This window comes from Rhinoderma darwinii, chromosome 10, assembly GCF_050947455.1.
Source record: "Rhinoderma darwinii isolate aRhiDar2 chromosome 10, aRhiDar2.hap1, whole genome shotgun sequence".
NCBI lineage: Eukaryota > Metazoa > Chordata > Amphibia > Anura > Rhinodermatidae > Rhinoderma > Rhinoderma darwinii.
This window is the reverse complement of record NC_134696.1, coordinates 83,668,389-83,680,897: the sequence shown is the minus strand read 5'-3', so window position 1 is coordinate 83,680,897 and position 12,509 is coordinate 83,668,389. Positions and strand designations below refer to the sequence as shown.

Genomic DNA, 12,509 nt, shown 5'->3' with positions numbered 1-12,509 from the left:
TGTCTCACATCTAGTTTAGCAGCCGTCTTATTCAAGTTCTCTCTAAGCATAGTTGGGTCAAAAAGCGGGACCCTCTAAGGCTGGGTTCACACGGGCAGATTAACGTCCGTAATGGACGGACGTATTTCGGCCGGAAGTCCCGGACCGAACTCAGTGCAGGGAGCCGGGCTCCTAGCATCATAGTTATGTACGATGCTAAGAGTCCCTGCCTCTCTGCAGGACAACTGTCCCGTACTGTAATCATGTTTTCAGTACGGGACTGTAGTTCCACGGAGAGGCAGGGACTCCTAGCATCGTACATAACTATGATGCTAGGAGCCCGGCTCCCTGCACTGAGTTCGGTCCGGGACTTCCGGCCGAAATACGTCCGTCCATTACGGACGCTAATGTGCTCGTGTGAACCCAGCCTAAGTGATAAAGTGCAAATTTCTTATACGGTAAAGAAATCTCCTTGTAGTGGATGGAACAGTGGAATCGGCAACTGAGAGTCTCTTGGTCAGGCTGTGCCTGAAGCTGACCATAGACACGCGTTTTGTTGCTGGATCCTGCTAATAATCATAGACTTGGCCACTATTGGGTCTCAGACAAGAACCTGGTCCATTCTGCACTTATGTAGACTCCTTGTTTGAAACTGCTAGCTATCCGTAATCTATGCCTCCTCTGCAAAACTCTTCTATATAAGCATTTCAGATAACTAATTAATTCATCCTTCCCATATGCTGATCTAATCCTTCCTTTATACCGAAGGTGGTCTTCTAATTCCATGCCAGAAAATGATTGCCCCTAATAAAAAGGTGTTTTTTTTTTTTGAAGGACATGAATCAGGTCTTGTTTTATTTTTAACATTCTTTTTTTTTTCCTCCTATCTGGTTTTCATCCCAGCTTGAAGCCATTTTTGGATAGTAGTTTGCATGCTGTGTCTTAACATATGCTATTATTCTATTTATTATTTGTCTTTGCAGGAGAAACCACTAGCGCCCTGCAAGTCTGATGTGAATTTTAACTTTCTCAACACCTTGTGTAATGGCAACAGCTGCAGACAGAAACCTCCATCAGACGGGTTGCATAGGATTCGTGTAGATTTCAAGGTTTGATATTACCTTGGATCTCCTTTCATACTGATCATTTCTGCAGGTAGAGGTAGTGATAAGTGGGAGAGGGCCATGTAGCTCCCATAAATAACCCGTTTATATTCAGGTCCTAACTTTTTGTGTTTCTATTACAGGAGGATCGTGAAGTGGGAAATGCATGGGAGACGGGTGGATTAAGCATACTTACAACAGTGCCTATCCCCCCACGTGTCGTTTGCTTACTTTGTGCCAGCAGTGGAAATGTGGAGGTGAGCTTTCTGAAAACCTTATTTATTTTTTTGGTCTAGTTACATTTTGTTTAACTTCAAAAGTATAACCAATTGTTTATTAAGCAACATCAGGCAGAATTATTTTTCAATTTGTGGCTAAAAATGAGTACATGGCTTGCACCAAAATTAAAAGGGTTGTCTGGTCATGGGGTGGTTTTTCATGCTGATGACTTAACCACAGGATAGGTCATCAGTATATGATCGGTGGCGGTCTGACACCCTGACCCTGCACCGATCAGCTGTACTTCAGCTCTGCTCCTATTCACTTGAATAGGAGCAGTAGTGCAGCATGGCCGCTATACAGGGTGGGCCATTTATATGGATACACCTAAATAAAATGGGAATGGTTGGTGATATTAACTTCCTGTTTGTGGCACATTAGTATATGGGAGGGGGGAAACTTTTCAAGCTGGGTGTTGACCATGGCGGCCATTTTGAAGTCGGCCATTTTGTATCCAACTTTAGTTTTTTCAATGGGAAGAGGGTCATGTGACACATCAAACTTATCGAGAATTTCACAAGAAAAACAATGGTGTGCTTGGTTTTAACGTTACTTTATTCTTTCATGAGTTATTTACAAGTTTCTGACCACTTATAAAATGTGTTCAAAGTCCTGCCCATTGTGTTGGATTGTCAATGCAACCCTCTTCTCCCACTCTTCACACACTGATAGCAACACCGCAGAAGAAATGCTAGCACAGGCTTCCAGTATCCGTAGTTTCAGTTGCTGCACATCTCGTATCTTCACAGCATAGACAATTGCCTTCAGATGACCCCAAAGATAAAAGTCTAAGGGGGTTAGATCGGGAGGCATATCTTCTGTGGTGTTGCTATCAGTGTGTGAAGAGAGGGAGAAGAGGGTTGCATTGACAATCCAACATGCCTTTTCTTGCCACGGTTTCCGCCTCTGACCTTTCATTGAAATCAACGGGAGGCAGAAAAAACCTGCGGCAGTAGATTCCGAGCGTTTTTCATGGCGTTTTTTGCCTCTTGTCCTTGCATTCGCTTCAATGGCCACAGACGTAAAACGCAGGGAAAAAACGCTGCAACGCGCAGGCAGGTCAAAATCTGCCTCAAAATTCCTGAAGGAATTCGGAGGCAGATTTTTTTTTTTCTGCCTGCAAAAAACGCAGTGCGAATAGGGCCTTATGCTGGCCTTCACCATTTTGAAGTGTGGAGAGGAAAAGTAAGAAGAGCTGTAAAATGCGCAAAATTTATTTGAAACTTTGTTGGCACAAATTAGGATATAGATAGATAGAAACGTGTCTAACATGTTTAGGGAGCTGCAACAAATATTTTCAGCCGCTTGCGGCAGATTTTTTTTGCTATTCGCGCCATTGGTATATCTCCCCCATTGTTGTGATTTAATTGCCTGTAACTTTATTCATCTTTCTCTCCTGGTCTAACTGTTACTTTTTTTTTTTCCTGTTACCTTTCATTGTTTCATTTACAAGTTCGTATTCTGCCAAGTGTGCTGCGAGCCTTTTCACCGTTTCTGCTTGGAAGAAAGGGAAAGACCATCGGAGGACCAACTGGAGAATTGGTGTTGCCGAAATTGCAAATTTTGTCACGTGTGTGGCAGACAGCAACAGGTCAACAAGGTATGCATTGGTGGTATGAGAATATAATGTTGTTGGATGGAGAAGAGCATCATGATTTAGGTTAGAAAGTTCAAGAATAATAACAAATGTTGCTAATTACGGCCCAAATTTCTGAGTAACATCCACTTCAGAAAATTGGGCTTTGGTCATTTCAAAATAAGTTCACTCTTCATCCATAAGTGTTGATGTCAGAAAGCCAAAACATCCATGAATATAGAAAGACAAATCCAAGCTGAACTCATTTTTTATTTTTAAATTGAAACGAACTCCGTAAACTTGTTGCAATCAATTCTTTGCATCAATCATACGGTCTATGCTGTAAACCGTGCTGATGTTCTTAGCACCCTAGAGTCCTGAAATATCTCAGAATTGTATAATGCTGTCCCTACATGTACAAACATGAATGCATTATGTCCATGCTACAGTATGTCACTAAAAGATGCCTATGTATATAATAAATTTAGGGAGAACATGCATTGTTGTTCCTCTGGATTTAATGCATGTTTTTAAAAAAAAAAATGTAAACAGTAGATTGTTTTTTGGCATCTGGGGAAACTACACCTTATTTATTAAAGGAGTTTATCCCATGAAGGACCATTATCGCCTATTTACAGGATCACCAGAACCACTTCCTACCACTTGAACGAATGTTCCGAGCCCCTTTGTTCCTCCTAATTGTAATAGAGCGGTGGTCACACGTGCGCCAGGCCGTTTTTATTTCATTCAATACAATCTGATTGGTAAAAATGGGTGAAAACACAACCTATTGTATCCTACAGACATCAGGCCAGATACACATTAGATCACTTGAGTCCTGATTATTTAAGCAGGATCTGACAACTCCTATGTAATGCATATAGCTGGATTTTGAAAACGAAACAATGGCTTTTAGTCAGGGTAGCATCCATTCTTCAGAATGTCATTGAATGAAAAGCCCAACTAAGCCCCTGGTAGGGTAAATTAGCAGCAGCACTTGTGATGTGACCTACAAAAACAATAATGCCCCGCGCTACTCAACCATGTCAATGGGTACAGGTCATGGATTGGAAATCAATCCATCAATAAATTCCACTCGTTTCCTCTTTACTGGCATCAGGTTTTGCCCTTTTCATCCAATTCACTGCTCAATAGTCTGTGTTTTATGGATCCGCTACAAAATACTGTGATTAACTTTTATCTGGACAAACTACGGAAGAAATGGATTTAACCATATGCTTTTGTATCCTTTTATAGAGCTTACCTGTACCACAAGTGTACACACCATTAATACATAAATTCATAGTATTGTGTTTTATATCTTTATAGTTTCACAATTTTATGTGTCTTCTTTCATTTGTTTTCTTACTCTATTTCTTATGCTGGTTTTATCTATAGCAGCTACTAGAGTGTAATAAATGCCGCAACAGCTATCACCCAGAGTGCCTGGGACCAAATTACCCCACAAAGCCCACGAAGAAGAAGAGAGTCTGGGTGAGTGATTTTAGTTTTTTTTAAATGGGTAGGATGCTGTGCAGGCCTGCTCTTAGAGAGAGATACATGAACTACTTGCTATCAGCAGGTGGCACCCTGAGATTAAAGCGCAGCAGTACAATGTGAGATTAGTTGGCACCTTTACGCATTGCCACAGTGCACTGCAAATCCATTGATGCTTTAAAAGTGTAGCAAAGTTCTCTGCCTTAAAGGGAATGTTTCGCTAGAAATTATTTTTTTTTTTAGTTAAACAATTTAGTATTTGAGTGATTACACATTGTTTTAATTTTTTCACAAGTCAGGAGATATTATAAATTAGATTCTAATTTATAACATTTCCATGTGCTGGTCACTAGAAGGAGCAGTTCCCAAAATTGCAGCATGGTCACTGTGGTAAAGTAACCTCATTGATTTATGCTGCAAATTTGAGGTGGACACACTCTCCTCTAGTGTCCTCACACAATCCCCCCTCACACAATCCCCCCAGTGCCAGGAGAAGGAGGGGTTTGAATGTCTTCAAACCTCCTACACTGTGTGCCGCCATTTTCTGAGCGACTGCACAGTGTAGGAGGATTAGATACAGGGCTCAGCAGACAGTATCACACGAACATAATACACACATCACATACACGAACATAAATTACCTGCTCCTGCTGCCTCCGCTGGTCTACGCTCCTTGCGCCTTCGCTTCGTTGAACATACGGCCGGAAGCCACTGCCGGAAGTCGTCCTCTTACTGTCCGGCAGCGGCTTCCGGTCCACATGAAAATGGCGCCGGATTTCGCTCTATAAACAAGCTTCGTTTTGTCTGTGTGGGAGCGGCGCATGTGCCGTTCCCATACAGACGGCGTACGCTTCTGAGAATGGAACGGCTCCCGTTCGCATTCTCTATGGGGATGTATGTGCCGTATTCCATCTCTGTATGTGTCGTATTCCATCTCTGTATGTGCCGTATTCCATCTCTGTATGTTTCGTTAATCGACACATACAGAGATGAAAAAAAAAATGTCAGCCCCCATAGAGAAGTAAAAGTAAGAACACAGTAAAAAGTTTAAAGTCACAACACTAATAAATAAAATTTTTGTTTATATTTTATTCAAAGCAATATAATAAAAAATCATGACACCTTCCCTTTAATGCAGTCATGTCCCATCCATTGTGTAAAGTGCTGTCACAATCATTGCATCTTTATCACTTAAACAATATTAGTTAAAGGATAACTAAACGTTCAACAAACTTCTGACATGTCATAGTGACACGTCAGAAGTTTTGATCGCTGGGGGTCTGAGCACTGAGACCCCCACCGATCGCTAAAACAAAGCAGCAGAAGCGTTCGTCTTTTCCCGGAAAGCCAAGCAGTTGGTGTACAGCCTCAATAGAAAGTCTATGAGCCCGTACACCGCTACATCAATTTTCAGAGAAAAGCCGAACAGAAAGCAAGCGGTTCAGCTCTCACACGAGCGCTTCTGCCGCTTCGCTTTAGTTTCAGTGGAGGTCCCAGTGCTCAGACCCCCCCCCCCAGCGATCAAAACTTCTGATATGTCACTTTGAAGTTTGTTGAACGTTTAGTTACCCTTTAATGCATCAGTAACTAAAAACATAAAATTGAAAACTTTTTAACATTCAAGGCTATGTCCTCCTTTGCAATCAATGTGTCTAAAATAAAGAAAGTTTGCAAATAGTCATTCCCTTTTGTGTCTACAGCTCCTAAGCAGACCTATTTGTCCATGGTTACAGACTAAAAACGAATTCTGTGTAGTCTGATCTTATACTTATGCCTCATCGTCACTTTTTACACTGGCCAATATGGGCCATGAAAACTAGCACTGATCATCGGGATAGCTCGTTGCTCCATTCACAAGGTGCAATGATCAGAAACGTATGGTGACGAGCAATCTTTCGTCCCCATACATTTCCATCATGCTGTCAGCACATCCCCCTGTTTGCATCGGCCGATGGTTGCAAAGATCGAGAAGGAGCGTTCATATAAATGCTCGTTTGCCTGATCATTGGCCTGTGTAAGACGGCCTTTATTCCCTTCAGTCTGTTCCCTACTTCTTGCTAATCTGCTAAATGTAAGGGGGACCAGTAGTAGGGCACAGGTAGAAGGGGGAATGACAAATCAAATGAAGTAAAAATCTGTCATGCAAAAGCCTGATATTGTCATTTGAATGTAAATTTAGGTAAACAGAATTTTTTGCCCAGCAGGTGAATACGTATTAACCTGGGTTATTGCACCGTGTTTTCCATCTTCGGCTATAGATAGCTGATCATTACTGCGTGAAATTGATCACTTTCATTTTCTACCTCCAGATCTGCACTAAATGTGTCAGATGTAAGAGTTGCGGGTCCACTACACCTGGTAAAGGCTGGGACGCACAGTGGTCGCATGATTTCTCATTGTGCCATGACTGTGCCAAACTATTTGCTAAAGGTAAGATCCTGTATTATTGTCTTTCCAAGAAGACAACCACAAGCTCATAGTGCAGGCTAAACATTTAATTGAGAGTTTTAGTAGCGTCTTACTTTATGCGGGTTACTTTTTCAGATATATAAAGTTCATTAGTCTTTTATACAATTAGACTGATTTTCATCAGTTAATAAGCTGGGATGTCCCTCTTGTATTCATGTTTTAAGCCAATCAGGTCTATAGCTTCCTTAGAACAGTACAATTTTGCTATTTAGGGCCTGTTCACATCAGGGTTGGTTTTCCGTTCCGGGGTTCCGTCTGAGGTTTCCAACTGAAAACACAGCTTACGTTTCAGTCACCATTTAATGGTGACTGATGAACGGAAACCATTAGCAATGTTTCAGTCACCATTGATATCAATGGTCACTGAAACGGAAGTTGTGGTTTCAGTTTGACTTTCCGTTGCGGGGTTCACCCGACGGTGAACCCCGCAACGGAAAGTCAAACTGAAACCACAACTTCCGTTTCAGTGACCATTGATATCAATGGTGACTGAAACATTGCTAATGGTTTCCGTTCATCAGTCACCATTAAATGGTGACTGAAACGTAAGCTGTGTTTTCAGTTTGACATTCCGGGGTTCACCCGACAGAAACCTCCGACGGAACCCCGCAACGGAAAGCCAACGCTGATGTGAACAGGCCCTTAATGCAAACATATGCAAACGATGACATCAGTCAATGTCAAGTCCCCGGGGCGGAGCTGCAATACCAGCTGCTGTTTCTGGAAAACCATCGTTATCTATCCCCCCCCCTTTAATCGTGTATAACCTCTTTATGATGCTGAGAGGATGGCTAGATAACTGGTGAGGGTTGTAGTAGTCCCTGTGCACCAGCAAGTGCAGACTTATCTACTTAAGTTACATATAGATTGTCTTGTCGACTGATGAGTCAATCCGCAAACAATCTGGTGTTCGTATTCAGTACATTTTATTAGCTGCAGAAAATGTGAAGCCAAGCACATAATCTCTGTCCATACTTTCTTCATGGTGTTTCTTTTTAGGGAACTTCTGCCCTCTGTGTAATAAGTGCTATGACGATGATGATTACGAGAGTAAGATGATGCAGTGCGGAAAGTGTGATCGGTGGGTCCATTCCAAGTGTGAAAGCCTAACTGGTAAGTTAACAAGTACCACTATTTACAGTGTTTGTGACGACAAGGTGAATTATATTGGGTTTTTGAAAACCATAAAGGGGTTTTGACTCCCAGCACCCCCGCCAATCAGCTGACTGAAGGGGCTGCAGCATTCGTCACTGCGGCTTCTTCAGTGTTTTCCCGGCACAGCACCGTACACCTCCGTAGCAGCTGTGTCTGGGATTGCAGCTCAGTCCAAAGCACTCGAATGGGAACAAAACGACAATCCCAAACACAACCGCTACGGATTTGTACGGCGCTGTGCTTGGAAACTGGCAAAAGGCTGCAGTACGAATGCCGCTACCCCATCAATCAGCTGATTGGTGGGGGGTTCCGGGGTTTGGATCTATCCTAAGGATAGGCTATCAATAAAAAATGCCTAGTAGATTTAAGACAGAGTTGTTACTAGAAGCTTCATTAAAAGACTGGAGTTGATAGGCAGGGTTTTCCTAGCAAATATTCTACCCCAAATAATGCAGCTGTTCAGCTCAAAACTGCAATGTTCCTGAATTGACAACAGAGAAAACCAAAACCATTTTGCAGCAATCGAGCCATGTCGTTCTCCATCTCCGTCTTCATCACCTTAAAAAATTCTGAACAAGATAACTTTGCACAATTTCTATTAACTACAAATGAATTATACTGTACCTTTTACCTATAGAAATAGTCTGACATGTCTTAGACGGTGGGTAGAACGAGTGCGCTTTACAGAGCCCTATGCCACTTCAGCTCCTGTTGGCTTCTCTCTCCTTAATTCAAGTGAGGTGAAGCGGTCCATAAACTTGTATCACCCGAAAGCAGCTGAGGGGGTGTGATGCTTTGAAGAGCGCTGGAGTCTTCATTTTAGCTTTTAGCGTATCCCTCAGTGCTCGGGACCCCTCTGGTCGGAACTTCTGGCATGTCCGATTTCTCTAAATTTTTCGATAATACGAGGTACACTATTCAATAGACTGGCCCTTTTTTAATTTCCTTTTTGGTATTTTTTTTGTCTTGCTATTCATGCCTGTCTCACTAATTTACATAAGACATTTCAACGTAATTACAGTAACTGCGGTAATAAGTTTTTAGCAAATTTGTGCCTAAGGTTTCCTCAAAATATCTAGCCTATATGTATTAACACACATGTTGTGTTTTTTTCAGATGAAATGTATGAGATCCTTTCAAATTTGCCGGAGAGTGTGGCCTACACATGTATAAACTGCACTGATCACCACCCTGCAGAGTGGCGGTTGGCGCTGACCAACGAGTTACAGGCTTCCCTTAAAATTGTACTAACTGCTCTACTGAATTCTCGTACATCTAGCCATCTTCTGCGTTACAGACAGGTGAGATATAAGAAGTCCAGCTGTATATAACAAAATCATTACCTACCTGTAAACTGTTGTGTTCAGAGTGGTAATCACTTCTAAAACATGCAGGTAATATTGTATTTGTACATCACTTTTTGTCTGGCGGCATTTATTTTCTCGTCCTTGGCATTGAGGTTCACAGATGATGGCCTTGGGTAAAGCTACTGCAACTAGGAGGGCAGACTTTAAGCAAAAAAAGTGTTTGCTCTTCCTACCAACTATATCCCTCCTGCAGGTTAGTGTCCATAGGAGGAGACTTAAAGGGAATGTGTCGCTAGAATTATTTTTTTTCGTTAAACAGTCATTGTTTGAGTGATTACACATTGTTTTAATTTTTTTACATTTTTCACAAGTCAGGAAATATTATAAATTAGATTCTAATTTATAACATTTCCATGTGCTGGTCACTAGAGGGAGCAGTTCCCAAAATTGCAGCATGGTCAATGTGGTAAAGCAACCTCATTGCTTTATGCTGCAAATTTCGGGTAGACACACTCGCTCTAGTGTCCTCACACAATCCCCCCTCCCTTATTCTGGATAGTGCAAGGAGAAGGAGAGGGTTGAATCTTCAAACCTCCTACACTGTGTGCCGCCATTTTCTGAGCGAATGCATAGTGTAGGAGGATTAGATACAGTGGTAATCAGACAGTATAGCACGAACGTAATACACACCTCACATACACAAACATAACTTACCTGCTCCTGCTGCCTCCGCTCCTATTCCTTGCGCCTTCGCTTCCTTGAACACATGGCCGGAAGCCCCGGCCGGAAGTCGTCATCTGACTGTCCGGCAGCAGCTTCCGGTCCACATGAAAATTGCGCCGGATTTCGCAATACTAACGAGCTTCGTTCCCACACAGACGGCGTACACTATAGTGAATGGAACGGCTCCCGTTCGCATTCTCTATGGAGATGTATGTGCCGTATTCCATCTCTGTATGTGTCGTTAATCGACACATACAGAGATGAAAAAAAAAATGGCAGCCCCCATAGTGAAGTAAAAGAAAGAAACAAAGAACAAATAAATAAAATGTATTTTAATATCACACTAAAAGCAATATTATAAAAAAATAAATTTTCATGACGCCTTCCCTTTAACGGCTTAAGCAAGTCCATCTGATTTTTGTTTTATTTTGTATGTTTTCCCCCGTTGAGGTTGAGAATACGGGGTCGACTTGATAACCCTGTTACCCCACTACAAGGAGGGAGAACAGTATGGCCTAACCTTACTGTCTATATTTGTAAACCTCAAAAAACAGACAAAGCGCACATAGTGCATCAAACGGTATATAAGGTTGCAATAATCAGGTGATCTGTTATGCTGACCTGGTGGTGTTGTGCTTGGAAGCACAACATCCAAAAGGAAGTCTCAAAGGAGCTGCAGCCCGGGATCCGCTCTGGGAAACTCTGGTCCAGATGATACACAATGGAAAAGATTCCATGATCTGTTACCAAGGAAGAATTTATTGATTTATTCTGTCTAACAGCTTTTAGACCCAATAAATCAAACTATTATTAAGATCGCATCCAGCTTTATTGTAAGCAAATGCAACAGTAGCAGCGCGAGGGGACAATCCGAATTTTCCTTTTTGGATTTCTTCCTTGGTAACCGATCATGGAATCTTTTCCTTGAAGCTAACCTCACTGTCGACTGCCCTATCGCCAGGTTAAAAGAGAAACCGCACAGCCCCTACTCCCTTGTTACGCCTCCAGCCGCGTGATCACCCTGTTAGCCCCTTCCCATCATTTCCTCCAAAAGGAAGGCACGTTGTAGGGGTGACCCTGCTGTAGTCCTGGCAGCAGACCTTGTAGACCACCTTTAAGAGAGGATCTGAGTGGAATATACGCTCACTACCCCCCCCCCCCCCCCCTCTATCATTTATTTTTTCTGGGGCACCTACTCTTTGATGGGGCCTTACAGTACTATCTTCAGTGATCTACTCCCTGACTTCTCTCCCAGCCTGAGCCACAGCAGAAAAACACTCAGCCACAGCCAGACTGCGCCTCTTGGGGGGTAGTTCGTTCTCTTGTACCACGTTTTTGCTGTCTTTCTCTGGTTTATTCTCTTCATCAACATGGCATAGGCTGTGGCGCTCCATCCGACTTTCCCCATAAATATAGCCCTGGCTTCTGGCCTTGCTGGGCCGCGTTTTCAGAGGGCTTGGCCTTATTCTCAGTAGGCAGCACGTAGTTTCCTTTGCTTCTCATTGGGGCACAACACGCAGGGATCTTCCTTTTCCTCCTCCATCTCAGACACTCCTCCTTCATGCCAGGCGCAGCTCCTGTGCAGAAACCTGTAACAGCGCTCCGCTTGTGAGGATCCTTACAGCCTCACCACTCCGGGTGGGCTTTTCTCCCCTCCAGCCCTCTCCTCCTGTAACTCTTAACCTCTATATTTTCACATTTTTCTGAGTTTACTAGAACCTTAAGCAGGGGAAAGAGCGCTGCCGCCATATACATAAATCAACGATGATGCAAAGTAGGTAAAGGGGGTATTTTATTTGCCTCTTAAAACAACAGCAATGCGTTTCAACGCCGCTCCAGCGTTTTTATCAGGCCAGTATACAGTTTACACTGGTACTCCGACCTGGTTGGTCCAATGCAGCCAGGTGTCCTGCTCTCTCAGGGACCTCTCTTCCACCCAAATTTAGAAGATCTTTTTTTAACGGCTTGGCTGTTGAAGCCACCGTACTGAGGTCGACGTTTTTTTGTTTTTTAAAAGAGGTAATCAAAGGGAATCTGTCCTCAAAACCGATGACGTTGCTATATACATGGTGGGGAGTGTAGCGTAACTATATCGGTTACCGGCAATGCAAGTTGCAAGACAGAGAAATCTCTGCGAATGCAAGTGCCATGGCGGTGGCCTCGTCATATTCAGTGCTTCAGGGTCTCTGCTCTGAATGCTGCCGTCCCCTTCCCTCTGTTCTTAGTGACCGCTTTAGCGTCCAATCAGGAGACCACTAGAACCTTCACTTAGGGAAGAGTGTAATTTTTTCAATATATGTAAATGAGACAATTCCCCCATACTGCATTGGTACTGCAACCTCAGGATGTTGCCGTGGGTGGTTCTCGTTGCTTAGGGTATGTTCACACGAGGTCATTACGTCCGTAATTGACGGACGTATT

General features: G+C 42.9%; 1 protein-coding gene across 2 annotated transcripts in view; it reads left to right on the top strand.

The window, feature by feature from the left end:
• Positions 1–12,509, top strand: part of KMT2A (lysine methyltransferase 2A) — a 147,049-nt gene that overhangs the window by 65,050 nt on the left and 69,490 nt on the right. For both annotated transcript variants that reach the window (XM_075840137.1, XM_075840136.1), the window contains exons 9-15: positions 963–1,088; positions 1,226–1,339; positions 2,815–2,961; positions 4,336–4,431; positions 6,744–6,864; positions 7,903–8,016; positions 9,175–9,359. In XM_075840137.1, coding sequence (XP_075696252.1) covers positions 963–1,088; positions 1,226–1,339; positions 2,815–2,961; positions 4,336–4,431; positions 6,744–6,864; positions 7,903–8,016; positions 9,175–9,359 — 903 coding nt within the window. The remainder of the gene's footprint in view (positions 1–962; positions 1,089–1,225; positions 1,340–2,814; positions 2,962–4,335; positions 4,432–6,743; positions 6,865–7,902; positions 8,017–9,174; positions 9,360–12,509) is intronic.